The 27,377-nt window shown below is 43.3% G+C and overlaps 2 protein-coding genes across 2 annotated transcripts in view; both read right to left on the bottom strand.

The window, feature by feature from the left end:
• LOC133357588 (dual specificity tyrosine-phosphorylation-regulated kinase 3-like) overlaps window positions 1-27,377 on the bottom strand; it is a 520,504-nt gene that overhangs the window by 213,784 nt on the left and 279,343 nt on the right. The window lies entirely within an intron of this gene.
• LOC133357472 (tektin-like protein 1) overlaps window positions 6,991-27,377 on the bottom strand; it is a 59,484-nt gene continuing 39,097 nt past the window's right edge. Inside the window, exons 6-10 of the mRNA XM_061575416.1 lie at window positions 25,937-26,041; window positions 23,820-23,970; window positions 12,272-12,438; window positions 11,294-11,388; window positions 6,991-7,018 (exon numbers count right to left, since the gene is read on the bottom strand). Of these exons, the coding sequence (XP_061431400.1) occupies window positions 6,991-7,018; window positions 11,294-11,388; window positions 12,272-12,438; window positions 23,820-23,970; window positions 25,937-26,041 (546 nt within the window). The remainder of the gene's footprint in view (window positions 7,019-11,293; window positions 11,389-12,271; window positions 12,439-23,819; window positions 23,971-25,936; window positions 26,042-27,377) is intronic.

Below are 27,377 nucleotides of genomic sequence, written 5' to 3'. Positions count from 1 at the left end.
GGTGCCCTAATGCATCCCCGTGTCTCTTTTGTGTGTGTGCCACTGGCTCGTGTCTTCGAGTGCCAGCGCCATATGATGTAGCTCCCAGGGGGTGCTGCGTGCCTACCAGGAGGCGCTGGATGAGGCGGCGCGGGCGCTGAAGCAGCTGCGGGCGCGGTACCGCCGCTTTCACCCTGACGGAGCGTGGGCACACACTTGGGCGGCAGCAGCGGCGGGACGCCCTGGACAATGCAGGCAAGGTGCGTGCCACTCACTCTCTCAGCCACTCACTCAGCCACTCACTCTCTCAACCACTCACTCAACCACTCACTCACTCCCTCAACCACTCAATAGCAGGCCTTATCTGGGTAAATAAAATAGTCGTTAAATTGTTCAAATAGATTTCATGGTAAAATAATTAGGTGAAAAACAAATTTTTCAATGCACACACTTTCATTTGCAAGAGTTGAAAATATATTCTTTTGACTCCAAAATTAATCAAAGTTGATGTGCTGAATTCAAGTGGGAGCTGGGCTCCGCGCCTCAGGGTCACTGCTTTCGGGGGAAAGTGAAAATTGTCTGCATTATAAATTGCCATCATTATTATGTCTAGATTTGAAGCTTTCGTGACAGCAAGGATTCATATTCTTAGGTTTTTTCGGTAAAGTCACGTAGGTAAAATTTTTAATTCATAAAAGTAAAATAAAACAAAATAAAAATAACAAATTCACGACGTTTCGGAAGCAACACAAGCCTCCGTCTTCAGGTGTAACCGTCACAGCCACGACAGCTGTATCAAGTAAATGAGAGATCACAAGAAATACCACCCCGTATATATAATGGTTGAGGGGGGAAGGGCCAGGAACGGCACACTTTTTATTAATATGGTAAGGAGAGGTGCGGTTTGTAACTAACACCTAGCATACATAACAAAAGTGTGAAAAAAGAAAGCAAGTAAAAACTAAATCTGGTAAAACAACAAACTGGCTGTCTATCAATAACCTGTAATAGTTGTCTGTCAAATAAGATGGTCCAAATAAGTGTAGTTACATCTTTTTTGCATGGTTAATCACATCTTTCCAATGATTACTCAGTTTGTAACCCTCATCACGGTTGAAATTATGTCTGTGTTTGTAAATTTGTATGGCTTCGTGTACAAACATTTGATGGTAGCCAGGAGGTTTGCAGAGCACCTTGGTCTCGGAAAAGACAATTTCATGAGAGCCCACAGAGTTGTAGCAATGATCGGCAACAGCCGAAGAAAAAGTTCTGCCGTGTTTCAGATCTGACTTGTGCTCGCGGACATGATCAGAAACATGACGTTTCGTTTCTCCAATGTAGGCAATCACCACAACTGCAACTCAATTTGTAGACTTCAGGATACTGTAAGTCAGGAACGACATCCTTCACAGATGGAATCAGATCACGGATGTTATGCACTGTACTGAATCGGACTTGGATCTTATGTTTGTTTAGAAATTTGGTAGATCTTTTTGGTCACGCCTGCTATGTATGGTAACGTGATAGTTTTGGTCGGAGTTTCATGTGGCTTTTTCTGTATGCTGGGAGAAACAGCTGTTTCCTTTGTTATGCAGTCTATTCTTAGTCTTAAGCCTCACCTTACCATATTAATAAAAAGTGTGCCGTTCCTGGCCCTTTCCCCCTCAACCATTATATATACGGGGTGGTATTTCTTGTGATCTCTCATTTACTTGATACAGCTGTCGTGGCTGTGACGGTTCCACCTGAAGACGGAGGCTTGTGTTGCTTCCGAAACGTCGTGATTTTTATTTTTATTTTACTTTTATTAATTAAATTTTTTTACCTACGTGACTTTACCGAAAAAAACCTAAGAATATCATTATTATGGCCCTGAGTTGACAGCTCCATGACTTTTCTGCAATATCATGATTCACATATGCAAACAGGGTGATATATTTTCGAGTTCATTTACAAATATTTTAAAGTAACGAAGTCTGTACTCCTATTGTCATCAGATGAGAAAAGTTATATTAAATTATGAAAAATTAGGAATAGGTTTTACCCTTTCTGGCAAAAAAACAGGTGTTAAGATGTTCAAACACCAAATAGATACCGTTTGCAAGGAATCAAGTCTGCACTAACCACACATACTTATGGTGAACATGCAAATTATTTTATTGCTCCAAAGGGTAAAATCTATTTTTTTTCATACTTTGATACTGGCAAAAAAGTCCCGGTTCTATTAAATGCTGTACCGTAATTTCTTTGGAATAATGCTCTAAAGCAATGTGCACATTAAACTAAATACTTGTGTATATATATATTATTTAGCACTGTAATGGAGTGTGTGGCAGGAATAATATCCATTGATAAATGTGAAAGAATGATGGAAATTTCACATCCTGTGGTGGGCATCAGCGTCACAAAATAAAAACCACTGTCATCTTTTCCGAAAATGACGCTTATCCTACCGAATCAAGTAGAGAGCTGACGATATCAGTTGTGCAGAGTTGTGCCTCGAGTGGGAATTTAACTCATGTTCATCCGATAGCGAGTCGAGCTTCATGCAGCTGCTTCGGCAGTGCAGGTGGGCACTGATCAATTTGGACAAAACCCACAGGGACCCAGTCTCCATGGCTTGCAGCACTTTTGACAGAAGTGGCATGCACGAGCAGACGCCGAGGACATTTTGCAGTGCGGAAGGAAGGGGGCTACCAATTTCCTGACAATGTCATCGTCAATTTTACCACCTTCTGTTCAAAGGCAATATCCATCAAAAGAGTGCCGTGGCCATGTCTGAGCCTGGTGCTGAATAAAGGATAACATTTATAAACAGGGTGAGGTTTGTTGATCTATTGTCGAGAGACCCCATCAGAGAACGGGCTGCCAGTCTAGAGACCCCATCAGAGACTGGTCGGTTGAATATGCCTTAAGCATTTTTGCCTGTTTTACATAAGTAACTTCATGAAATTGTCTTTTGTCTATCATTCACAGCAATTTTTTTTATATTTATCATGCAGGTTCTAGTGAAGCCTCATTCTGACCATAAGAATCCAGGGTTATATAAGAGGTTGAATTTGATCTATATAAGACCTAAATCTGTTGACCTATGTGAAATAAACAAGAGACTACACACAAATGACAATGAACGATTCGCTTCCTGCTGGACTTGGCACGCTGTTGAGGAGCCTCTCAAGACCATCACCTTACCCTACATTGCTGGGGTCACAAAAAGATCTCCAAAATCCTGATTAAACACAAGATCCAGGTCCGATTTAACACAGTACATAAAATCCGTGATCTGGTCCCGTCTGTAAAAGATGTGGTTCCAGACATACAGTTACATTGGAGAAACCAAACGACATGTCTCGGACCGCATCCGTGAACATAAAGCAGACGTGAAACACGGTAGGACAAACACCTCAGCCGTGGCAGATCACTGTTACAATTCAGTGGGCTCACATGACATTGACTTCTCCAAGACAGAGGTTCTCTGCAAGCCATCGGGCTATCATGAGAGATTCGTTCATGAGGCGATCCACATATACAAATACAGAGACAATTTCAACCGAGAAGATGGATTCTGGCTCCGCAATTATTGGAAGGACGTAATAAACCATTTCGGATCTTAACTGATTGTGTTCACGTTTACGGTGACTTTTAGACCGCAGTCCACTCACTGGCATGACTATATATCTTGTATTTTCCGCAGGGAATGGATTCTTTGCTCCGCTGCAAGTCTCCTACTACCACTCTTCCATTGACATATTTCGTTGCTTCCTCTTAGTATCTTTCACTCGACGGTCAATGGTATAGTGTATAGCAGATTGTATAATAATAAATAGTATAAATTGTAATATTTAATACAATGTATAAGGCAATATATAGTATCGTAATTGTATAGTGAATATACAGCAGTGTGATATACAGTAGGGTGGATAGAATAATACATAGTGTAATATTACACTATGTATTATTCTAAGGTATAGGGTGGTGTATAGTAATACAGTATATAATTTAATGTTGGGTTTGTCTATGGCAGCATATAGTACGGGATAGACCCTTGTGATGTAAGGGAAAAAAGTTTAGCTGGAAGCATATTATATTTTTTGCGACATAGAATTGTCATTTATTACTTACTGTTAGTAGCTCAGCTTATTGGAGAGTATATTTAGTATACTGATGATACTATGTAGTTTATACTTTAGTTTTTTACGTGGTTGTTTAGTTACTGCAGCTACATACTATTAACATTCCTTCCCTTTATTAATGCTACCCCTATCCCCTCCCTTTGATGCTGCTAATCCTGCATAATGCACGGGCATAATATGACTTTGAAACCCCCCGCCCACCTACTACGAATTTCACAAGTAGTACTAATCACATACCTGCATTTCCCATAAAAATGCTAAATTCCTCTTGATATGCAAATTCTTTTGTCAAGGCACCCTTCCCCCCTTCCAACCCAGCTTTAATATACGCTCCAAGCGTGGTGGTGTTTCATTCAGATGCTGTCTCCCCGACAGACCTGGTCTTCACCTGAGGGCGGCTGCTTGCGTTGTGGCCGAAACGTCGTGAGAATTATTTTATTATGTTTTATTTTTATTATTTTATTACTTCCCTTTTTCGTGACTTTACCGAAAGAACCAAGAAGATGACACTGGCATTATTTATGTAAATCATTGTTTTTTCAGACATTAAAAAAAAATTACTATTTAAGGGAGCCGATTTAACTAAAATGTAAAAATTTTATTCGACCAGGTAAGGCCAACTGAGCTACATAATTCTTATTTAGAAGTGACCTGGCCACAAAGTATAGCCCAATGAAGTAGCTTATTGAGTGTAAATTTATACCAGACAAATACTTTAAATGCATGTTTTTAAATGTGGAGGGAAAAACCGGAGGACCTGCAGTAAAATCCATGCGACCACGGCGAGAGAGACATGCAAACTCCAATATACAGCCATCAGGGTCTGGATCGAACCCACAGCCTCTTGTATACTAGGCGAGGTATTTAACATCTTGTCACCACTCGATTATCGTAACCATCATCATACTCTTTAGATCTTTCGGTAAAGTCACGTAGGTATAAAATATAATAAATCACGATGTTTCGGGCGCAACACAAGCGTCCGTCATCAGGTGGGAAAGCATGGTCTGCTGCTGAGGCAGACTGTTGTAAAAGGTTTGCAATGGGTGTAGCCCAAGGGTCATAAAGAAGTGGTCGGGGCTAGTAATGTTAATGTGAAAAAATTAGCATGTAACTGTAAGATAGGAGAGCTGCCTCCTCGACGAGGGCACGAAATTGATTTTTCCAAGACGGAGGTACTCTGCAAACCTACCGGCTACCTTCAGAGATTTGTTTATGAAGCCATCCAGATATATAAACACAGACACACTTCATAATCAACGTTTTTGGGTTTAGATCGCGTTTATTTATAAATGTGTCGTAACCCTCCACCATTGGTCGCGAAAGCCAATGGTGGAGGAATAACATTGGTCGCGAAAGCCTACGTGTTAAACAGACACACTTCAACCGAGAGGATGGGTACAAACTGAGAAATCATTTGAAGGCCGTTATTAACCAGGTAAAGTATTAACTGACTGTGATGTTTCCATGTCAGCTGTTATTTCCAGCCTCCTCATACCGCCCCGCCCCCCCCCGCTCCCCCCACCATCGTGACCCCCCGCCCCCCCCCTCGCGACCACCCTTGCCCCCCATTGCTCCCCCATAATCCCCCATGCCCCTGTACCCCCCCCCCCCTCGTGACCCCCCTTGCCCCCATGCCCCTCCCCCTCACAACCCCCCATGCCCCTCCCTCACGACTCCCTCCCCATGCCCCCCCAGCCCCCCCTCGTGACTCCCACCATGCCCCCCCTCGCGACCCCCCCATGACCCCCGCGCGCCCCCTCGCAACCCCCCCATGCCCCTCCTCACGACCTCCCTCATGCCCCCCCTGCCCCTTCCCTTCCTGACCCCCCATGCCCCCCCACCCTCCCCCTCGCGGTCCCCCTCATGCCCCTCCTGCCACCCCTGCGCCCTCCCTCGTGACCCCCATGCCGCCCCGCCACCCCCTCGCGACCCCCCTTGCCCCCCCATGCTCCCCCTCAACCCGCAATGCCCCCCTACCCTCCCCCACGCGACCCCCCCTGCCCCCTGCCCCCTCACAATTCCAACCATGCCTCCCCATGCCCCTCCCTCACGACTCCCTCCCCATGCCCCCCCAGCCCCCCCCCCCCTCGTGACTCCCACCATGCCCCCCCTCGCGACCCCCCCATGACCCCCGCGCGCCCCCTCGCGACCCCCCCCCCCATGCCCCCCCTGCCCCTCCCCTTCGTGACCCCCCTTTGCCCCCCGCCCTCCCCCTCGCGGCCCCCTCATGCCTCCTGTGCCCCCCCTTGCCCCCCTCAAACCCCATGCCCCCCTACCCTCCCCCTCGCGACCCCCTTGCCCCCCCCCCCTGGTGAATAACACCATGCCCAGCCTCGTGACCCACCCCATGCCCGCTCCTGCCCCCCTCGTGACCCCCCCATGCCCCCCACTCGCGACTCCCCCCATGCCCCCGCCCTCCCCACCATCGTGACCCCCCTTTTGCCCCCCATGCCCCCCCTGTCCCGCCGTCGCGACCCCACCCCCCTTTCCCCCCTTCCTGGCAACCCCCGCCCATGCCCCTCCCCCTCGCGACCCGCCCCCTCACCCCCTATGTCCCACCCCCCTCCCCCCGCTGTTACTTCTGCTTAGGCCTTGGCCGAGTGGAGGCGGCGCGCGCTGTGGATTGTGGGTGGCGAGCGGCTGATTTGAATTCCCGCTCACGGCCACCGTCAGTGGCTCGCGAAAGCTTCTGAAGCGGCGGCTCGCTGGGCCTCCTCTACGTTGACTCAGCCTGAAGGTGAGAACCTCGCGGGGTGTGTCCACATCAGCAGTGGCGGCGGCGGTGGGAGGAGACAGAGGAGGCGCCTGGCCCACAGCCGTCACGTTCTGCTGAGTTCACGGCGCAGCTTCAAGCAGAGCTCGGCCCTGCTGCTGCTTAGAGGCACTCCCAGACGGCCGCGTGGCTGGTGGGAATTATAGTTGTGGTTACATTATAGTTGTGGTTACAGTTGTTGGTCGTGGTTATTGTTGTGATTATAATTGTGTGGTTGTTATTGTGGTGGTTGTGCAGGTGGTGGCACACGAGTTAACCCATAGCACCAGGGTCTAGCCCTCCTCTTGCAGTCAACCCATGGTACCTGAGTGGCCCATGACCTCCTCCTGCACTTAGCCTGGCACAGCCGTCAAACCATGGCATCTGAGTTATTGTGGTGACGTCACCACCACGTAATGGTGAATGGCGACTGTTGATGTGTGTGGGCTTGTGTGTGAGTATGATGGTGAATGCGTGAGTATTATGGTATCATGGTGAGTGTATCATGGTTAGTGAGTAATATTGAGTGTGAGTTTGACTAATTCTCCCACCTCTCGCTGTCTCTGCTTTCCCCCCTAACTTCCTCGCCTGGTATACAGGAGTTTGGGTTCGATCCCGACCTTGATGCCTGCTGTATATTTGGAGTTTGCGTGTCTCTGACTCTCCCCGTGGTCGCGTGGATTTTTCTCCAGGTCCTCCGGGTCCTCTTCCCTCCACATTTAGAAACATTCGTTTAAAGTTTTGACTTGACTGCAGGAATTCATATTCTTGGTTCTTTTGGTAAAGTCACGTAAATAGAAAAAAAAATATTTGTTTTAAATATATTTTTTAATAAAAATACAAAATAATATATATTGAAAATAATAAAAGCAATATATTATGTTTATTTTATTAATATATATTTTTATGTTTTGGTTTTCTATTTACTTGACTTTTCCGAAAGAACCAAGAATATGAATATTCGTTTAAAGTATTTGGCTGCTGTAATTTACACGTGATAATGAACCACTTCGTTGAGCTATCATTGGTGCCAAGTCGCTTCTGAATAAGTAATATTTAAAAGTACTTTTTTTTAAGTCGCTTTAATGAAATGTACCGTACGAGTAATGGCAGAACTCCACGACTCCAGGAAGTTGCCCCAAGGCTTGCCATAACGTAAGGGACCGTGGTGATTTACAGCCAACGTCAGTTGAGCGTGGACAATTAGACCCAAGCCAAATCATAACATATAAAAATGAATGTTTAAAAATACTTTTTTTTATATAATCTAGTTTTGTCATCAGTATGACATTAGTATACCAAGTTTGCAGTCGATACCACATTGGGAAGTGGGTTAAAATTGAGTTACAAGATTTGAGGATACGACAACAACAGAGTCAGTTAAATAAAAGCGTGTAATAAAATGAGATGTTTAGCTCAGTGGACCTTACTTGGTAAAATGCAAATCGGTGAGATTTTAGTCTAGTTTTGTCTCTCCTTCCCGAGCACAACAACAAGCAGGAGCAGGGGGAGGAGCATTCTCCACTAAGTGGTGGTGACGACACCACGGCACTTGTGCCAGGATATGTGCACCACATATATCCATCACATAGAGACCCATAGAGTCATCACACATAGACCTATACACTCACCACGCACAGACCCTCAGACTTGCACAGAGAACCATAGACTCACCATAAAAACCCATATACTCATCAGACAGAGAACCACAGACTCGCACAGAGCCCTATAGACTCACCAAACAGACACATAGACTCACCAGACAGATACCCATAGACTCAATCGTACCCATACTCACATAGAGACCCACAGACTCTCCACACAGAGACCCATATAATCACCACACAGAGACCCATAGACTTACACAAAGGCGCATAGACTCATCACACAGAACCACAGACGCAAACACACCCACGGACTCGCAGAGTAAGACTCGCAGAGGTCTATGGGCTCATCACACAAACACATAGACTCACCACAGAGACCCGTAGACTCACCACATAGATTCTAGATTTGAAGCTTTCGTGACTGCAAGGATTCATATTCTTAGGTTTTTTTCGGTAAAGTCACGTAGGTAAAAAAATTTAATTAATGAAAGTAAAATAAAAATAAAAATCACGACGTTTCGGAGGCAACACAAGCTTCCGTCTTCACGTGGAACCGTCATAGCACGATAGCTGTATCAAGTGAGAGAAATTCCAAGAACACAGTATTTGTATATATACTGGTTGAGGGTGGGAGGAGCCAAGGTAGGCCCTGAATATTATTTTTGTGAGGTTCGTTGCGGCTGAAGCACGCTGTTAGGAATGGGCCTTTGTTGTGTAAACTAGGTGCGGATGATGTAAAGGTGCGTGTAAAAGGGACTGAGCCTTTTTGTTATGTAGAGATGATGCGGCTGAAATCGCTGCCAGGAAATGAGTCTTTGTTGTGTAGAATGATTGACTGAGCCTATTATTATGTAGAGGTGGTGCGGCTTACATCGCTGTCAGGAAATTAGTCTTTGTTGTGTAGAATGATTGACTGAGCCTATTATTATGTACGATGATGCGGCTTAACTTGCTGTCAGGAATAGAGTCTTTGTTGTGTAGAATGGTTGACAGCCTATTATTATGTAGAGGTGGTGCGGCTTAACTCGCTGCCAAGAAATGAGTCTTTGTTGTGTAGAATGGTTGACTGAGCCTATTATTATGTAGGGGTGGTGCAGCTGAAATCGCTGCCAGGTATGCTCCAAATATGGGAAGTTAAATATTTCTTGCATGATTAATAACATCTTTCCAATGATTACTAAGTTTGTACCCATCATCACGGTTGAAATTATGTCTGTGTTTGTATATTTGGATGGCCTCGTGTACAAACCTTTGATGGTAGCCAGGAGGCTTGCAGAGCAGCTTAGTCTCAGAAAAGACAATTTCATGAGAGCCCACAGCATTGTAGCAATGACTCTATGGTCTTCCTAAGATCCATAAAGAAGGCACCTCGCTACGACCCATCGTGTCGACGATCAACTCTCCTATGTACAAACTGGCCCGGTTTCTATCAGATACTCTGCTTCCCTTCACAGGCAAGACCTCTTCGGCAGTACTCAATTCAACCCAATTAGTCTCTATGGTCAAGGACGTGGTACTATCTCCTGATGATATCCTCGTCAGTTTTGATGTAGTATCTCTGTTTACCAAGGTCCCAGTACCTGACACCCTAACAATAATTGAGGACTTGGTCCAACATGGATTGAATTCGGATGTACCTGCGCTGGTTAGGCATTGCCTCACCAACACTTATTTTACTTGGAATGGCACCTTCTACAAACAGAATGAGGGTACCCCTATGGGCTCCCCCTTGTCACCAGTGATAGCCAACATGTTCATGGAAAAGTTTGAATCAGACGCCATCCAGACATCCACCCTGCGTCCTTCCCTGTGGAAGAGGTATGTGGATGACACTTTCGTCATTTGGCCACATGGCCTCCCAGCATTGAACCACTTCTTGGACCACATCAATTCCAGACACCCATCCATCAGATTCACCATGGAAGTGGAGAAAGATGGTAAACTACCATTCTTAGATATTCTGTTTGAGAGAAGACCTGACGAATCCTTGGGACATTCTGTCGACAGGAAAGCCACCCACACAGATTCCTACTTGAAACCCGATTCCCACCACCACCCATCTCAAAAGAATTCTCTCATCAAAACGCTATACCACAGAGCTCATGGCATTTCTGACCAACACCACCTGGCCAGTGAATTAAGACATGTACATCGGGCCCTCAGGATGAACGGATACTCTGACCGCACCATCCGCCAAGCTGTTTCTCCCACCATACAGAAACAGCCACAAGAAACTCCGATCAAAACTATCACGTTACCATACATATAAGGCGTGACCAAAAAGATCTCTAAATTTCTAAACAAACATAAGATTCAAGTCCGATTCAGTACAGTACATAAAATCCGTGACCTAATTCCATCTGTGAAAGATGTCATTCCTGACTTACAATACCCTGGAGTCTACAAACTGAGTTGCAGTTGTGGTGATTGCTACATTGGATAAAAGAAACGTCATATCTCTGATCGTGTCCGCGAGCACAAGTCAGATCTGAAACACGGCAAAACTGATTCTTCCGCCATTGCCGATCATTGCTACAACGCTGTGGGCTCTCATGAAATTGTCTTTTCCGAGACTAAGGTGCTCTGCAAGCCTCCTGGCTACCATCAAAGGTTTGTACACGAGGCCATCCAAATATGCAAATAGAGACATAATTTCAACCGTGATGATGGGTACAAACTTAGTAATCATTGGAAAGATGTTATTAATCATGCAAAAAATATTTAACTACACATATTTGGAGCATTCCTGGTAGCGATTTCAGCCGCACCACACCCCTACATAATAATAGGCTCCGTCAACCATTCTACACAACAAAGACTCTATGTACCCCTGTGCTGTTGAGATCGCCGCATGCCACCTCTGTGCTTGGTGGATTGCCATGCGTGTGTGGCCTGCGCTCGCTTGCAGCGCTCGCTGGAAAAAACAAGACATCCATCATTGTTTCATGATTTCTACTTTTTTGCAACGTTTTTAATGCACAACTGGATTCAAGCTACTAACAGAGTGTAAGTCACCATCCACTTCAGAGGTGTGTGCGTTCCGTGTGGTCAACGAATCCTGGTTATTTCTTTGGTGTGAATTATTCATACTATGCAGTTTGCTTCACAACGAACGTTAAAGATCTCATAACGTCATTTGAAAAGAGGCCATTGTGTGCCAGCGTCAAGGTCCGATTTTGTCCAATTCGAAAAATGATCCAAAAATTATTCAACTGGGATAAGGTATAGCAATATCACTCCCACTAGCGCAAGAATGCCTTACAACAGGGCCAGATTCTGAGTCACCTTGTGCCTCAGGGACAGCTGCCACTGGGGGAGCTCTTTCAATATTTGAGACCAGATGAGATGCAATTTTCTTATTTTGTGTGTAAAGAACTATGAGATGCTAACACTAAACTATTTTTCTTTTACCAGGTCAGGCACACTGAGCTATATAGCTCTTTTCCAGAAGCGACCTGGCCACAAATTATAGCTTAACGAAGAGGCTTATCATGCAGAAATTAATAGCAGTGAAATACTCTAAACGCGTGATGTTAATTCTAAATGTGGAAGGAAAAGCAGGAGGACTCAGAGAAAATCCATGCGACCACAGGGAGAGAGAACATGCAAACTCCAAATATACAGGCGGCAGGGTCGGGATCGAACCCACGACCTCCAGCATACCAGGCGAGGGAAATAACATCTCCGAGTCACTGTGGCAACCCCAAAAAGAAGGGCAAAGACATATCATTGTCATTATGACTATCTGTGTGAGAGCTGTGCACGTTTCTGTGTGTGGTATGTGCTGCGCTGATTACCGCGAGGCAGTTGGTCTCCACTAGCTTCTGGCCCAAACCTTGTGTCACACGCTGGCGTGCTCTGCTCTGCAGGTGAGCCACCTTCTTGATCACGTGACTAATCTCAGAGCGGATTGCCATCACCTCCTTCTGACCTTGTGCAGCTTCTTCCAGCACGCGGGTGCACTCTGACATACGTGGGCACAGGGATTTTATCCACAGGTGCATTTCGGAGATTATGCAGAGAACATAATTTATATTGTGGTATTGTATTATTATTGTTTGCTTACCCAGCGTAGCCTCAGTCAGTCTCAAGATACTTTGTCTGGATGGTCCGACCAAGACTGTGGAGTCGGGGGTAATGTTGCTATGTATAATCCCAAGTGACTAATTTTCAGGTAATAATTCAGCATTGGGATGTTTAGTTAACGCCTCTTCTTACATTGCTTTGTTAGCTTACGGGATGAAACCAGATAACCTGGAGAAACCCCACACAGGACAGGGGTTGATCATAACTTCACACATAAAGGCATCAAAGTTGGCAATCAAACCCAGGTCCTTGCTGGGTTTACACAGCATACCCATAGTGCCTTTGTGTATAATACAAAATGTCACAATAACCAAATGTACTAACAGGGAAACCTCACTAGTGCGACCCCGTAGAATGCTGATTCTTTATAGCACTCCTTGTCCTGGAGAAAATGTTTACGAAAAAATGTAAGATCAAAACATCTATACTGTAAAGCACCTACAATTTTTTGTGAGAATACGCAGCAGTGCTGGCCGAGGAAATGTACCCACCCCCATCATTCTCTGATGCATGGCTCTCAGCCAACCAGACCCCACCCCCAGAGATTCGATTGGCTGCTACAAAATTCCACGTGATAAGCCACTTCATTAGGCTACAATTTGTGGCTAGGTCGCTTCTAAAAAAGAGATATATAGCTCAGTGGGCCTTGCCTGGTAAAATAAAAAATAGTTGAGCTTAGTTTTATCACGATTTGTAGTCACAATTACATTTTTTTTAATCTATTTTTATTTTTTAAATGTCAATGTTAGTGAGATGAGAACTCACAAAAACAGGATAAAGTCTCTCAGGCTCCACCTAAAATAAACCTCACTGAGAATGACCGCGATTGGGAGTGCAGCAGCAGCTCCAACAACCTCGCCTCTCACCGCTGCCTTGTAGGGGTGCAGTAGAATGCACTCATGAGTACAGTACATCATACTTACTGATGTTATAATAAATTATTCTTATATTACTCATACAAAAGAAATAACGCTGTCGGGAACGCATCTGCATATATAGAATGCTATTATGACCCCATTTACCGCTTATTCGATGAGTGCTCACTTCTTCAGGAACGCATGTTCAGCGACAAGCGAGGTCTGCCTGTATGTATTTATTATGTATTAGCACTTACCACACATTTGTGCAGGATATTACTTAACAGTCCCTCCAGAAAAACGCGGAGTTTTTTGGTGATTGTTGCGGGCAAAAATCGTTGATTATGCGGCACGTTTTCTTAAAAAATGCGATGGAATATGCGGGATATTTATGCAATTTTATGCGATTAAATTGCGGGAACTTGCAAAAATTGCGGGAACTTGCAAAAACTGCGGTTTGATGAAAAAGAGAAAAAAAAGTGATTCCCACAACACCCTATTCACTAGGCTACTACTTTAATGTAAAGAGTCATTTCTTATTACTTCCTATGATAAGCAAGCATACTACATCACAGAAAGTGCTGGGAATATTTAAGTTCTCATTTTGTTTTATTTCAGACCTTAACAAACAGATGGCTCAAACTTACAAAACATTGAGTCGAACAAGTTCTGTAGCTTTACAAAATGAATATGCTACAACTTCTGTAAAAATGAATAAATAAAATATTAAAAAATAAAATGTGTGCTTCCTGTTTTACAGAGGTAGCTATACAAAACAGTCATCTTCTGTTAAATAAGTGTTTTCAGTGCACAGTAACGTAAGCAATACAGTAACAGTACAGTCTTACAGTAATGTAAATTTACATACTACTAACAAAAAAGTGCAATCTTACAACTGTAAAGTTGCATAAACTCCTGAATAAAACTAACTACGTAGCCTCTAACACTGGCCAATCATTCACCATCCTCATCCTCCATCCCCTCTCCCTCAGTGTCCATCTCCTCCCCCTCCACCATCTCCCCCCTCTCAAATGCTCCACTGCGGACTCGTTGGTTATGGTAAAGGAAGACCAAGGCTTTGAGGTTTTGGTTGGTAGTTGATCTTCTTCGGTTAGACAACACTAGTTTGTAGATGCTGTTGCTGCGTTCAGCATCAGCTGAGTTTGAGACAGCATCTTTGTACCGCTTGGCCAAGGAACTCAGCACAGGAAGTCTCTCCTGTAGGCCATCCCAAAACACATCCAAATCCACCACGCCGAATGGTGCAGCTCTGAGTGCTGCTGGACCAAGAGTCTTGAAGTAAGAATCAAATTCATCACCCTGCACTTCAGTGAAACCTGGAATGGCATTGTAGCTTGCTACGGAGTCATCTAGGAATGCAATGTGGCGAGGGTCAAACACCCTAACCTCCTGGAGAAACTCAATGGCCGGCTGCCGATGTGACATGTACTTGGTGAGCTTTTCTTCAGCGTTTTCATATGCCTGACCAACTGTGCAGAGGATCTGTGTCTTTGTGGTGTAAGGTAAGTTAAACCCTTCAAAGTATTCGGCACACGCCTCATACTGCAGCTCTTTGTTGGCAGCAAAGACCACCTGCAGATCCTCCAGATAAGTGAAGATCTTTGTGGTCACAGGACGTCTGCTCTGGAAGATATCGAGAAGACTTAGGAAGCGTTTGCACTTGTCAGCCATGATGTTGATCTGGACATTCAGGGACTGAGCTAGGTCTTGGTCTTGAAGCATCTCGTGGAGTCTCTCCACAGACTGTGGAGCACTTCTGCTACACACCTATAAAAACACAAATAGAAAGAAAGGAATTAGGTCAAACATACAATATGTTCAATGCAATTATTTTTTTACTTTGATCTTACTAAACTATTCATGTTTGTATGTGCAAAGGGGGTTAACTGATGAAGAAAAGGAAGTGTTAATTGTATTGAGGAATTATGTGACGGAAGTTTTTACCTCGATTTCCATCTCTATGAACTCCTTGTACAGTCCAAAGTGCTGTGCGTGGTACTGCACTGCAGAGAACAAGGAGTTCCAGCGTGTTGCACAGGGGTTTGGAGGCATGACCGCCTTTTTTCTAGGCAGCTTGTTTGGCAAGAAGCAGAGGGTATCTTCTCTTGCGTGATCCAGCATTGAAGAACATCTGGGAGAAACTTAGCATGAAGCTGTTCAACTGAACAAAAGGTTTGCGGAAGGCATTGCCAATGAGATTCATTATGTGTGCCATGCATGTGATGTGTATCGAGTTGGGGAACAACGACTGCAGAGCTGCTGTGAATGCCTTCTTCATGTAGGCTGCATTATCAGTGTCGAACACAATCATATCCTCGTTGTTAATGCTGTATTCTTGAAGGCACCTTACGACAGACATGGATACAGTGGAATGATTGCATTGCTCAAGGAAAACAGTATCTGCAAGGTAGGCCAAGATCCTCCCAGAATGATCCTTCTCAAGTGGTGCAAGGAGGATATTCAGGACACATCTCCCCTCGACATCTGGAGTCTCATCAAATATCACAGCAAGAGGTTTTCTGGCAAGAAGTGTCTTCAGCTCCTCTTTTTCCTTCTCATATACTGCTCCCAAGTACATATCTTGAAGCTGGTGAACCTCTGGAATGGCGCCGCCATTGATGACTTTCTCATTCAGAAATTTCCTCAGTGCAGGGTGGTCAGTCTTAGACAGTGGGATGTTGATGGCAGTGCAGGTGGCAACCCAGGTTTCACAAATCTACAAATAGAAAAATACTTTTGTATCATTGGGCTGTATTACACACACACACACAAAGTCCAGTGTAACCTACAGAAAACTGCTGTATAAAACTGAATCATTTACAGTAAGCCTTTCACAGAACAGTAGCGTTTCTGCAAATAAAACAATTCTTTCATGCCAAAATCAATCATCTTGCATGGGAAATTACACTACTGTTAGTCTATCTAACCCTAACGTTAACTTACATCCACACACAACATACTTGGAAATCTCATTCACACACACCTCTCTCTGTTTCAATTTAACTATCAGCCTTTTCATAATTTTACAAGCTTTAATCTAATAGGCTACTGACCTTGATTCTTTCAGCCCTAGCAACTGTTTTGGAAGTTGACGCCTCAGTGTAGGTGAGCTGCTTCATCTTGGCTGATTCCGCTGCTGCTTTAACCATCCTCGAATGTTTGTCGGTTGCAAAGTGACTGTCCAGCGTCGACTTCCGCCTGTGGTCCAACACGCAGTTGCACGGAGTGCAAAATAATTTGCCCCCACTGTCATGTAACACACTGGGAAACTGCTTTGCGCGGTCTTTTGCGCTTATGTTTGTTGGCAAATGAGAAAGATTTGCGGGCTTCATCATGGTTTCATTGGCATCGCGGGGTTTGCAGCTTTTCAATGATGTCGCGTAATGAGTGACGTCACTTCATAACGTTCCCATGGCAACAGGGGAAATGGCTGCGCTTGTGTGAAGTAAACGCAACATTTTTCAACTTTCTGCTAAGATATATGTGACTTTTTGCAACGAAAATGCGGGGATTATGAAATCATGCAAGCCCGCATATTTTGCGCGCGGAAATCTGCAATTTATGCGGCGAAAGTGCGGCGTATTTGAAAAAACGCGCCCCCCGCATAAATATGCGGACTTTGGCTGATTTTCCATGGAATCATGCGATCGCATAATCGCGTTTTTCTGGAGGGACTGACTTAAGTGACTGCAAATTATATGGATTCCTTGATGACACTCACTAGTCAATTCTAAATCAACAACAATATCATAACAACATCAACAATGTTGTGACATCTTCTTGGTTCTTTCGGTAAAGTCACGTAGAAGGGAAGTAATAAAATAATAAAAATAAAACATAATAAAATAAAATCATTCTCACGACGTTTCGGCTACAACGCAAGCAGCCGTCTTCAGGTGAAGAATGAGACACTACCAAGCTAGGAGCTTATATATAAGCTGGGTTGGAGGTGCAAGAAGAGCGCCTTAACAAAAAGAATGTGCATATGAAGAGGAATTTAGTATATTCATGGGAAATGCGTAGGAGGTGGGTGGGGGGGTTTCATAGTCATATTATGCCCATGCATTATGCAGGATCAACAGCACCAAGGGGGGGTGCAGGGAGTAGCATTAACAAAGGAAAGGAATTCATAATCAACGTTTTTGGGTTTAGATCGCGTTTATTTATAAATGTGTCGTAACCCTCCACCACCCGACACGGCCAATCAGTAAAAATGTGTCACGTTGACAAAGACAAATAGTTCACTGCTTTAGCCCACCGGTGTGTTGAAGCCACAACATTTACAATTTGACCATTGTTTAAATAACACTTACTTCTTATGGAGAGGCGAATTCTTTAAACAAAGGGAGGGAGCAGCAATGGGCTCTCCTTTATCTCCTGCTATAGCAAATTTGTACATGGAAAACTTTGAAACCAGAGCACTTGCCTCGAGCACATTAAAACCATCCTTTTGGTTTAGATATGTGGATGACACTTTGGTTGTCTGGCCACATGGTAAAGATACACTTAACGATTTTCTAAATCATCTCAATGCACAAAACCCGGCCATTCAGTTCACCATGGAAATGGAGGTGAATAACACACTCCCGTTCCTGGATATTTTACTTGGGCATGGCCCAAACGGTAAAATAACACACAGCGTTTACAGAAAGCCAACGCACACTGATGCCTATCTGAATGCAGATTCGCATCATCACCCAGCTCAGAAATCCTCTCTTATCAAGACGCTCATACATCGGGCTAAAACAGTGTCAGATGGTGAAAGTCTAGTGAGAGAGATTAAACATGTTAAAGAAGCACTAAGACAGAATGGCTACAATAATGCTCAAATTAACAGAGCACTAAAAGCCAAATCACGATCGCAAAGCAACACTGCTGAAAGCGATCAGATTATTAAAACAATAAAAATACCATTTATCTCAGGAGTAACTGATAAATTAGCCCGTGTTTTGCAAAAGCAAAACATTACAGTAAGATTTGGTACAGTACACAAAATTCAACAACTAGTAACGTGCACTAAAGACGAATTACCTAAATTATCAACAGAAGGTGTATATCGGATTAATTGTGTATGTGGCAGATGCTATATTGGACAGACAGGGCGTAACGTTAGTGTAAGACTAAAAGAACACCAGCGAAATATTAAACTATCACAAACACAACTGTCGGCAGTAGCAGAACATGCATGCCAACAGGGACACTCAATTGATTTTGACAACGTGGAAGTGTTGTGTAAAACTAGTTACTACTGGCAAAGACTAATTAGAGAATCGATTGAAATTGAGAGAAACAGAAATAACTTTAATCGCTCAGACAGCTACAGGCTTAGTGCGGCCTGGAAGCGTATTATTAAATAAGATACATTACAATTACTTATAAGGGAAACAACCACTAACTGATTACTAATGTAGCATAATCACAAAAAAAACATTCCAAATGATTACTAATCTACAACTCGCATCGTAACAATAGCCTGATTACTAATCTAGTATATAATTACAATCACTCCCCCCTTGAATCTTTGCACCTGATGAGTTGATGAGTTAATGATGACGTCACCCTGCTGCTGCTCTATATAAGAACGGGAGACAGCAGAGCCTCACCATTCTGGCGAATTGCCCGATGATGCTGGTTGCAATTACCAGCGAAACGTCGTACTCAAATTGTAAATGTTGTGGCTTCAACACACCGGTGGGCTAAAGCAGTGAACTATTTGTCTTTGTCAACGTGACACATTTTTACTGATTGGCCGTGTCGGGTGGTGGAGGGTTACGACACATTTATAAATAAACGCGATCTAAACCCAAAAACGTTGATTATGAATAACATTGGTCGCGAAAGCCTACGTGTTAAACCAAAGGAAAGGAATGTTAATAGTATGTAGCTGCAGTTACTAAACAACAACGTAGAAAACTAAAGTATAAAATACATAAAAAACTAAAGTATAAACTGCATAGCACCATCAGTATACTTACTATACTCTACAATAAGCTGAGTTACTAACAGCAAGTAATACATTACAATTCTACGTCGTAAAAATTATATAATATGCTTCCATCTAAACTTTATTCTCTTACATCACACGAGCATACACCGTACTATATACTGCCATAGATAAACCCAACATTAAATTATATACTGTATTGCTATAAACCACCTTATACATTTTAATATAACACTATGTATTATTCTACTCACCCTAATGTGTATCACACTGCTATATGTTTACTATACAATTACGATACTATATATTACTTTGTACATTGTATTAAGCATATAAATGTTATACTATTTGTTATTATACGCTGTACCATTGACCGTCGTGTCAATGGGTGAGTCGTGGGGGGAAAACTTGCAGCGGAGCAAAGAATCCATTCCCTGCGGAGAATACAATGCCAGTGAGTGGAACGCGGTCTGAAGGTCACCGTAAACGTGAACACAATCAGTTAAGATCCGAAATGGTTTATTACGTCCTTCCAATGATTGCTAAGCCAGAATCCATCTTCTCGGTTAAAATTGTCTCTGTGTTTGTATATGTGGATCGCCTCATGAACGAATCTCTCATGATAGCCAGATGGTTTGCAGAGAACCTCTGTCTTGGAGAAGTCAATGTCATGTGAGCCCACTGAGTTGTAACAGTGATCTGCCACGGCTGAGGTGTTTGTCCTACCGTGTTTCAGGTCTGCTTTATGTTCATGGATGCGGTCCGAGACATGTCGTTTGGTTTCCCCAATGTAACTGCTACCACAGAGGCAACTTAGTTTGTAGACGCCAGGGTACTGTATGTCTGGAACCACATATTTTACAGACGGTACCAGATCACGGATTTTATGTACTGTGTTGAATCGGACCTGGATCTTGTGTTTAATCAGGATTTTGGAGATCTTTTTTGTGACCCCAGCAATGTAGGGTAAGGTGATGGTCTTGAAAGGCTCCTCAACAGGATCCTTCTTGATGGTTGGAGTAATGGCTTTGCGGATTGTGTAGTCGGAGTAACCATTAGCCTTAAGAGCTTGGCGTACGTGTTTGAGTTCACTGGCAATGTGTTCCTGGTCGGAGATGCATTGGGCTCTATGATATAGAGTCTTGATGAGGGAATTCTTCTGGGATGGATGGTGGTGGGAATCCGGTTTTAGGTAAGCATCCGTATGGGTGGCTTTCCTGTAGACAGAGTGGCTCATTGAACCATCAGGTCTCCTTTTGATTAGGACATCCAAAAAGGGTAGCTTGCCATCTTTTTCGACTTCCATGGTGAATCTGATGGCTGGGTGTATGGAATTGATGTGGTCGAGAAATTGGTCTAGAGTAGGCCTGCCATGTGGCCAGATGACAAAAGTGTCGTCTACGTACCTCTTCCATAAGGTCGGGCGTAGAATGGCAGTCTGGATGGCGTCAGTCTCAAATTTCTCCATGAAGATGTTGGCTACAACCGGAGATAGGGGGGAGCCCATTGGGGTGCCCTCAGTTTGCTTGTAAAAAGTTCCATTCCAGGTGAAGTATGTATTGGTTAAGCAGTGTCTCACCAGAGGGGGTACCCCAGCATTCAGTCCTTGATGAACCAAGTCTTCAATGATTGCGATGGTGTCAGGTACAGGAACCTTGGTGAATAAGGAAACCACATCAAAACTGACAAGCAGGTCGTCTGGGGACAGGGCAATCCCCTTGATTGTCGATACCAGGTCAGTAGAGTTTAGTACCGCAGAGGTGGTTTTTCCAGTGAAAGGCCGTAGGATTTCAGACAAAAAACGAGCCAATTTATAGGTGGGGGAGTTGATAGTAGAGACAATGGGACGAAGAGGTGTATCTTAATGTATCTTTGGCAAGCCGTATAATCTTGGTGGTCTGGCTGCAGAAGGTTTCAACGAGAACTGTTTAGTCTGATCAATTAATGCGGTTGAATCAGAAATGATTTTGTTGGTTTTAGTGACGAGGCTGTTGGTGGGATCTCTTTAGTTTTTTATGTAGTTTATACTTTAGTTTTCTACGTGGTTGTTTAGTAACTGCAGCTACATACTATTAACATTCCTTTCCTTTGTTAATGCTACTCCCTGCACCCCCCCTTGGTGCTGTTGATCCTGCATAATGCATGGGCATAATATGACTATGAAACCCCCCCACCCACCTCCTACGCATTTCCCATGAATATGCTAAATTCCTCTTCATATGCACATTATTTTTGTTAAGGCGCTCTTCTTGCACCTCCAACCCAGTTTATATATAAGCTCCTAGCTTGGTAGTGTCTCATTCTTCACCTGAAGACGGCTGCTTGCGTTGTAGCCGAAACGTCGTGAGAATTATTTTATTTTATTATCTTTTATTTTTATTATTGTATTACTTCCCTTCTACGTGACTTTACCGAAAGAACCAAGAAGATGAATCCCTGCAGTCACGAAAGGTTTAAATCTAAATGTTGTGACATTATCAACAGTAATAATGTTCATATCAACATCAACAACAATAATATATCAACATCAACAACATATTAAAACAAATATTGTTAATAGTAACAGTTGTACAACTATTTTACAACCACAAATAAAGCCACACTATAACTACAACCATCAACCACAACTACAGAGACATAACCACAATAGCCGCAATATAACCACAACTATATCCACAACCTGCATCTTAAAAACTATAACCACATTGCAACCACAAGCATAACCACCACAGAATCACAACCACAGCAGCCAAAATATAACCACAACCACAATTTAAGCACAACCACACCAGGCACATTATAACCACAACACATTATAACCCCATTGAGACCACAACATAACCACAACTTTCTAAGCACAACCACATAACTTCAACATTACAACAACAGTTACATTACCAAAATCAAAACATAACCACCACATAAGTATAACTATAACTACCACATTACCACCAGAACTACAATATATCCAGAACAAAATATCCACAACATAACCACAACCCAAATAACCATAACCACAACCACATTATAACCACAACCATGATAACCTAACCAAAACCATAACCATATTCTAACAACAATAGGAGCATATAATCCCAACCAAAACTACATTTTAACCACAACCATAATAACCACATTATAATCACTAACAAATTATAAACACAACCATCACATTATAACCATCACCACGTTAAATAATCACAACCAGACACATGCTATCCACAACCATAAGCTTATTCAAAACACAACCATAACTAAATTATAACCACAAACACATAACCAAAAACGTAAACATATTTTAAGCACAACCATAACCACAACTACCACATTATAACCACAATAATGAGCACATTATAATCACGACCATAACCATATTCTAACCACAACCATAACCATATTATAATCACAGCCATAACCAGAACCATGGCGTGTGTGGTGGAAGAAGCGCTGACGAATTTCCATGCCAAATCTGGACAATCCCAACTCAACCTAAGCGCAAATGGAGAGGACACAGGCATTGACTAATAAATGTTTTACCTGTTTCAGCACATTCGTTAACAATAATAAAGGAATGTCACATTCATTTATAATGCGTCTTCACAGACCTTTTATACAATTTCCTGGGAATGTCCTCGGCAAGGGAAATTGTTTATATTTTATGGATTTTGTTCTCCCACACAGCGTTTGGGAGTTCAAGAGCATGATAGATAAATGAACGGATATACAAATGTAAATTATATATATGTAGAAGTAATTGGCCCTTATTGGTCATATTGTGCTGTATTATATGGCTCCGGTCTCGCTCAACTCTTTGGACTCACAGGACTGTGTACTCCCTTGAATCACTGTGCGATGTTGTAAGTACTCTTGACGTATGACATTATGGCATGGCATGTGTGTCCTGTAACATTATTACTCCCAATACATGGTACTGTACTATTTGGTAGTGACATGGCCCAGCAGGACGTTTGGTGCTTGTTGCAGAGGTTCATGGTTTGAACCTAGCAGGCCACCCTGGTTGATACTGCGGTGTGCCTTCATGGTATATTACCACACACCATCTGCTTAATTTACAGTGGACGTTAAAAATCCTCTAATGTAACTCGAAATGAGTAGGCCATGTGCGCTGGCATCATAGTAAAACATATATTTATAAATTCCCAAAATTACGGAGTGAATTACTCCATTGGAAAATACATATCAAGAATCTCCCCGACTGACAATACGAATGCCTTCTTGCAGGCGAGGTGCTGAGTCACCTTGTGCTCCAGAGACTGCTGTCACTGGGGGTACCCTTAAAGTATTTGAGATGAGATGTAAGGTGCTTCTCACGTATTAAAAGCTGTGAGACACCCCGGCATAAAGAAAGCTACTCTAAAGCAAATTATTATTACGACCTGTGCATAAACATCTGCATGTTCCATACCACGTGTATACCTGGGGACAGTGGGCCAATAGGATCTGGGCTCCATTTGGCAGAAGGAGTCGTATGACTTAGACGACTGGGTGTTGCGTGACCGATCAAGTCTAGCACACAAGACCTCTCAGTGATGCACGCCAGCAACCGCTTACGGCAAAGGGCCAAGTTCTGCATGGAGAGAAAAACAAATTCAAAGATTAACACTGTAGTTATAAATGCAATGTCCATATGTATGTCTAACTTCTTTCGCACCGTACGTAGCCAACCGTGCTAATTGGAGGTGCAAACATGCAATATATACATTTACAAATAATGTAGTGCCCTCAAGTCGAATAGGTACTATCTTAGTAAACCTGCTCATCACCATTATCAGCCATGCCCAATCCACTGCCAGATGAATACCTCCCCATGCCACTGCCACCTCTCAGGATCCTGCGCTGCAGGAATCCATCCAGCACCAGCACACGAACTGATTATATCACTCCATCTCCTTGATCGCATTCCATTCCTTCAGTGCAACTCCATTGTGATTCTTAACCATCGCTCACTACCCCTTCTCGTCAGGATTATATCCTGCCCGAGCCCAATTACTTTTTAAAATAACACTTTTCTTACTAGTTTTGATGTTAGTTAAAACTGTTAAACGAATTAAAAAAAATTACGACTGGAAGGAATGCAAAGTTCTGTGCTCAATTGCAAAAAAACACCATGGAATATCTGGCAATCCATTCAGGCAGCAGTAACTAGGCTTTTCCTCAACAAGAGCAGTGCATGTATAAGACGAGTGAGTTGTGTGCATGAACACAACGGGGTGGTGACATGGCCCAACAGGAGCGTGTCCGCTGCTTGTTTCAAAAGGTTTGCGGTTTGAATCTGGCAGGCCGCCCTGGTTACTCATTTGAGTTTATTAATCATATAAATAGTCTGATCTCCGATAACGCATAGTTTTCATAACGCGAATTTTATGTAATGCAATGAATATATTAGGGAACACATTTTTACAATGCGGAAGCGAATTGGAGATAACGCGATAGAGTGAATGGAACTACTTTGCACGAGTAGGAATAAGTGGTTGTACGGCTACCTCGGCGAAGCATTATCGCACAAGGCGGAATGCTGCTGGATGCTTCTAGATGCTATCCACGCACCTCAGTGTTTGTTCGGCCTGCGTACGCATCTCACGTGTTATCGCTGACTGTGCTTTATCCTATGTTATATTATCTATTATAATGCCATTTTTCTATAACACGGTGTTCTGCAGGAACGCAACTACCACGTTATAGGAAAATAGACTGTATACGCTATCTGCTTCACAGTGGACGTTAAATATCCCCTGAAACAATTTGAAATGAGGTCATTGTGTGCTGGCAAATCATGGTTCAAATTTGGGAAATGACCCACAAATTACTCAATTGAGATACCCATAGGAACATCGCCCTCTACCGGCAGACTAATATCTTCTTGCTGGTCGGTGCGGAGTCCTCTTGTGCCACACGGGGACAGCTGCTGCTGGTGATGCCTTTTTCAATTTGCTGAGATGTGATGCAAATTGATAAAAAAAGGACTTGTGCCTTCCAAAAGGTATCTATTTGATGTTTGAATATCTTAACATCTGTTTTATTGCCAGAAAGGGTAAAACCTATTCTTATGTTTCATCATTGTTGATCCTGGCAAAAATGTCCTGTAGATATTAATGCTCGACCAGAGATATACGTGTTCTGATACTTGCATTGTCCTTGTAATGTGTACCTTTTGGTGTTCTCTGGTCTAAAACTGCTCAGACAAGGCCAATCAGTTTCAAGGACAAAGAATATATTATCAGCGCATGCTTGTTTGCATGTTTTGCCACAAGTATTTGTGGTTAATATAGACTTGATCCCTTGCAAAAGGTATCTATTTGGTGTTGGAATATCTAAAAACCTCCTGGTGTATTGCCAGAAAGGGTAAAACCTATGATTATTTTTCATTATTTTTCATTATTTTTGATACTGGGCAAAAAGGTCCCATAGATATGATGCAAGTTGCTTACTGCTTGTAAAGCGCTCTGAGTCACCCCGGTGTGAAGGGGGCACTCTATTAATAATAAACCAGTGTTGCAGTGTGCTACGCTGTACTGCTTGATGCGCTGACATACTTGCTGTAAGGCTTCAGCACGCAGCAGCGTTTCTGCTAGGACACTCTCCAACTCTGCCAGCTGCTTCCGCTCAACACCAAGCAGCAGGTCCACTTCATCTGGACCCTACAGTCCCAGCCAGACCAAGAGAAGAGTTCATACAGTACATGCATTCAGTGAGCTCCCAGCACTCTGAGTACCAGTGTACATGGTAGGGTTGTTAAACAGTAACCAAGAAGCCTGCAACCATTTTCAGAATCAAGTACCACTATGGGAACCTCATTTGCCAGTAAAAATATAATTGGTTTTTAACCCTTCTATCTGGCAACAAAAAAGGTGTCAGTTTTGTTGCCAGATAGACGGGTAAAAAACCAATTATCAATCAAGTATCAGTTCTGAAAGTCAGGGAGTGGTTATCGTTTCCAGTCGGGTTATTGGTATGAAGAGATGGGTGCACCCAAACTTTACCCACCACACGCAGTCTGCCCTTGGACTGTGCTGTACAACATTTACATTACTGGCTGGGCAGAGGCAGTAGAGGGGGGGGGAATTCGAGAGACTTGCACCGTTGTTTCAACTGCCATAGAAACAAACTGGTGACCTTAGGATCATCGCAAATCCAGTGTGCTAACCATTACACTGTGGCAAATCACCCACACGCTCACTCACCGAGCTACACGCTCACCTGTACACACATTCACTCAGGACCGCAGCTCACAACACTTCTCTTTCTGCTTCTTCTCTTTTACTGACCCCATGCATACTGAACTAGACTCCCTGACCAACTTTGACAGAGAGTTCCAAAGTCCAATGGCCACCGAAGCAAAATCCCGGTCGCCCATGGACCACTTTGAGCTTTCTTCTCGCGATACAGAGATCTAAATCAGCGATTCTGATGATGCAATTTACATGAAAGTGACGCTTCACAGTGGACGTTACAATTCCCGCTGATGGCATTACTACTATAATAGCCCAGAAATGTGTGTAATGCACGTGACGTCACTCCACATACCCCCTCCCCCGTCATTAATAATAAAATAATCATGAGCGGGTGGATTTTTACACTCACGCGGAAGGCCGAGTGGAAAGATAGTTTTTTTCGCAAAGTTGCTTCAAATATGACGTTTCTTTACAGAAAGTAAAAAATAAATATACGCAGCAGTGCTAAATCCGTACGTGACGTCACTGCAAAAGAGACACCCCCCCCCTCATTCATAATCATGAGCGGGTGGATTTTTACATTCCCGCAGGTTGATTGGAAATAATTTGTTTTACGCAAATTAACTTTAAATTTGACGTTTCTTTATTGAAATGTAATCAAATCAATATTTCTACGCAGCAATAAAGTGTATTTGGTGTCTTTATTTTTTTTTTCAGCACTTGAAACAAAAGGTAAGTCTAATTTTTGCTTCTAAATTATTATAAAAGTAGCCTATAGCCCGTCCAAGGACGGGTGTATTGC

This window comes from Lethenteron reissneri, chromosome 58, assembly GCF_015708825.2.
Source record: "Lethenteron reissneri isolate LAM-NWPU_2019-01 chromosome 58, ASM1570882v1, whole genome shotgun sequence".
Lineage (NCBI taxonomy): Eukaryota > Metazoa > Chordata > Hyperoartia > Petromyzontiformes > Petromyzontidae > Lethenteron > Lethenteron reissneri.
Note: the sequence above shows the minus strand (reverse complement) of the source record. Positions and strands in the feature narration are given on the sequence as shown.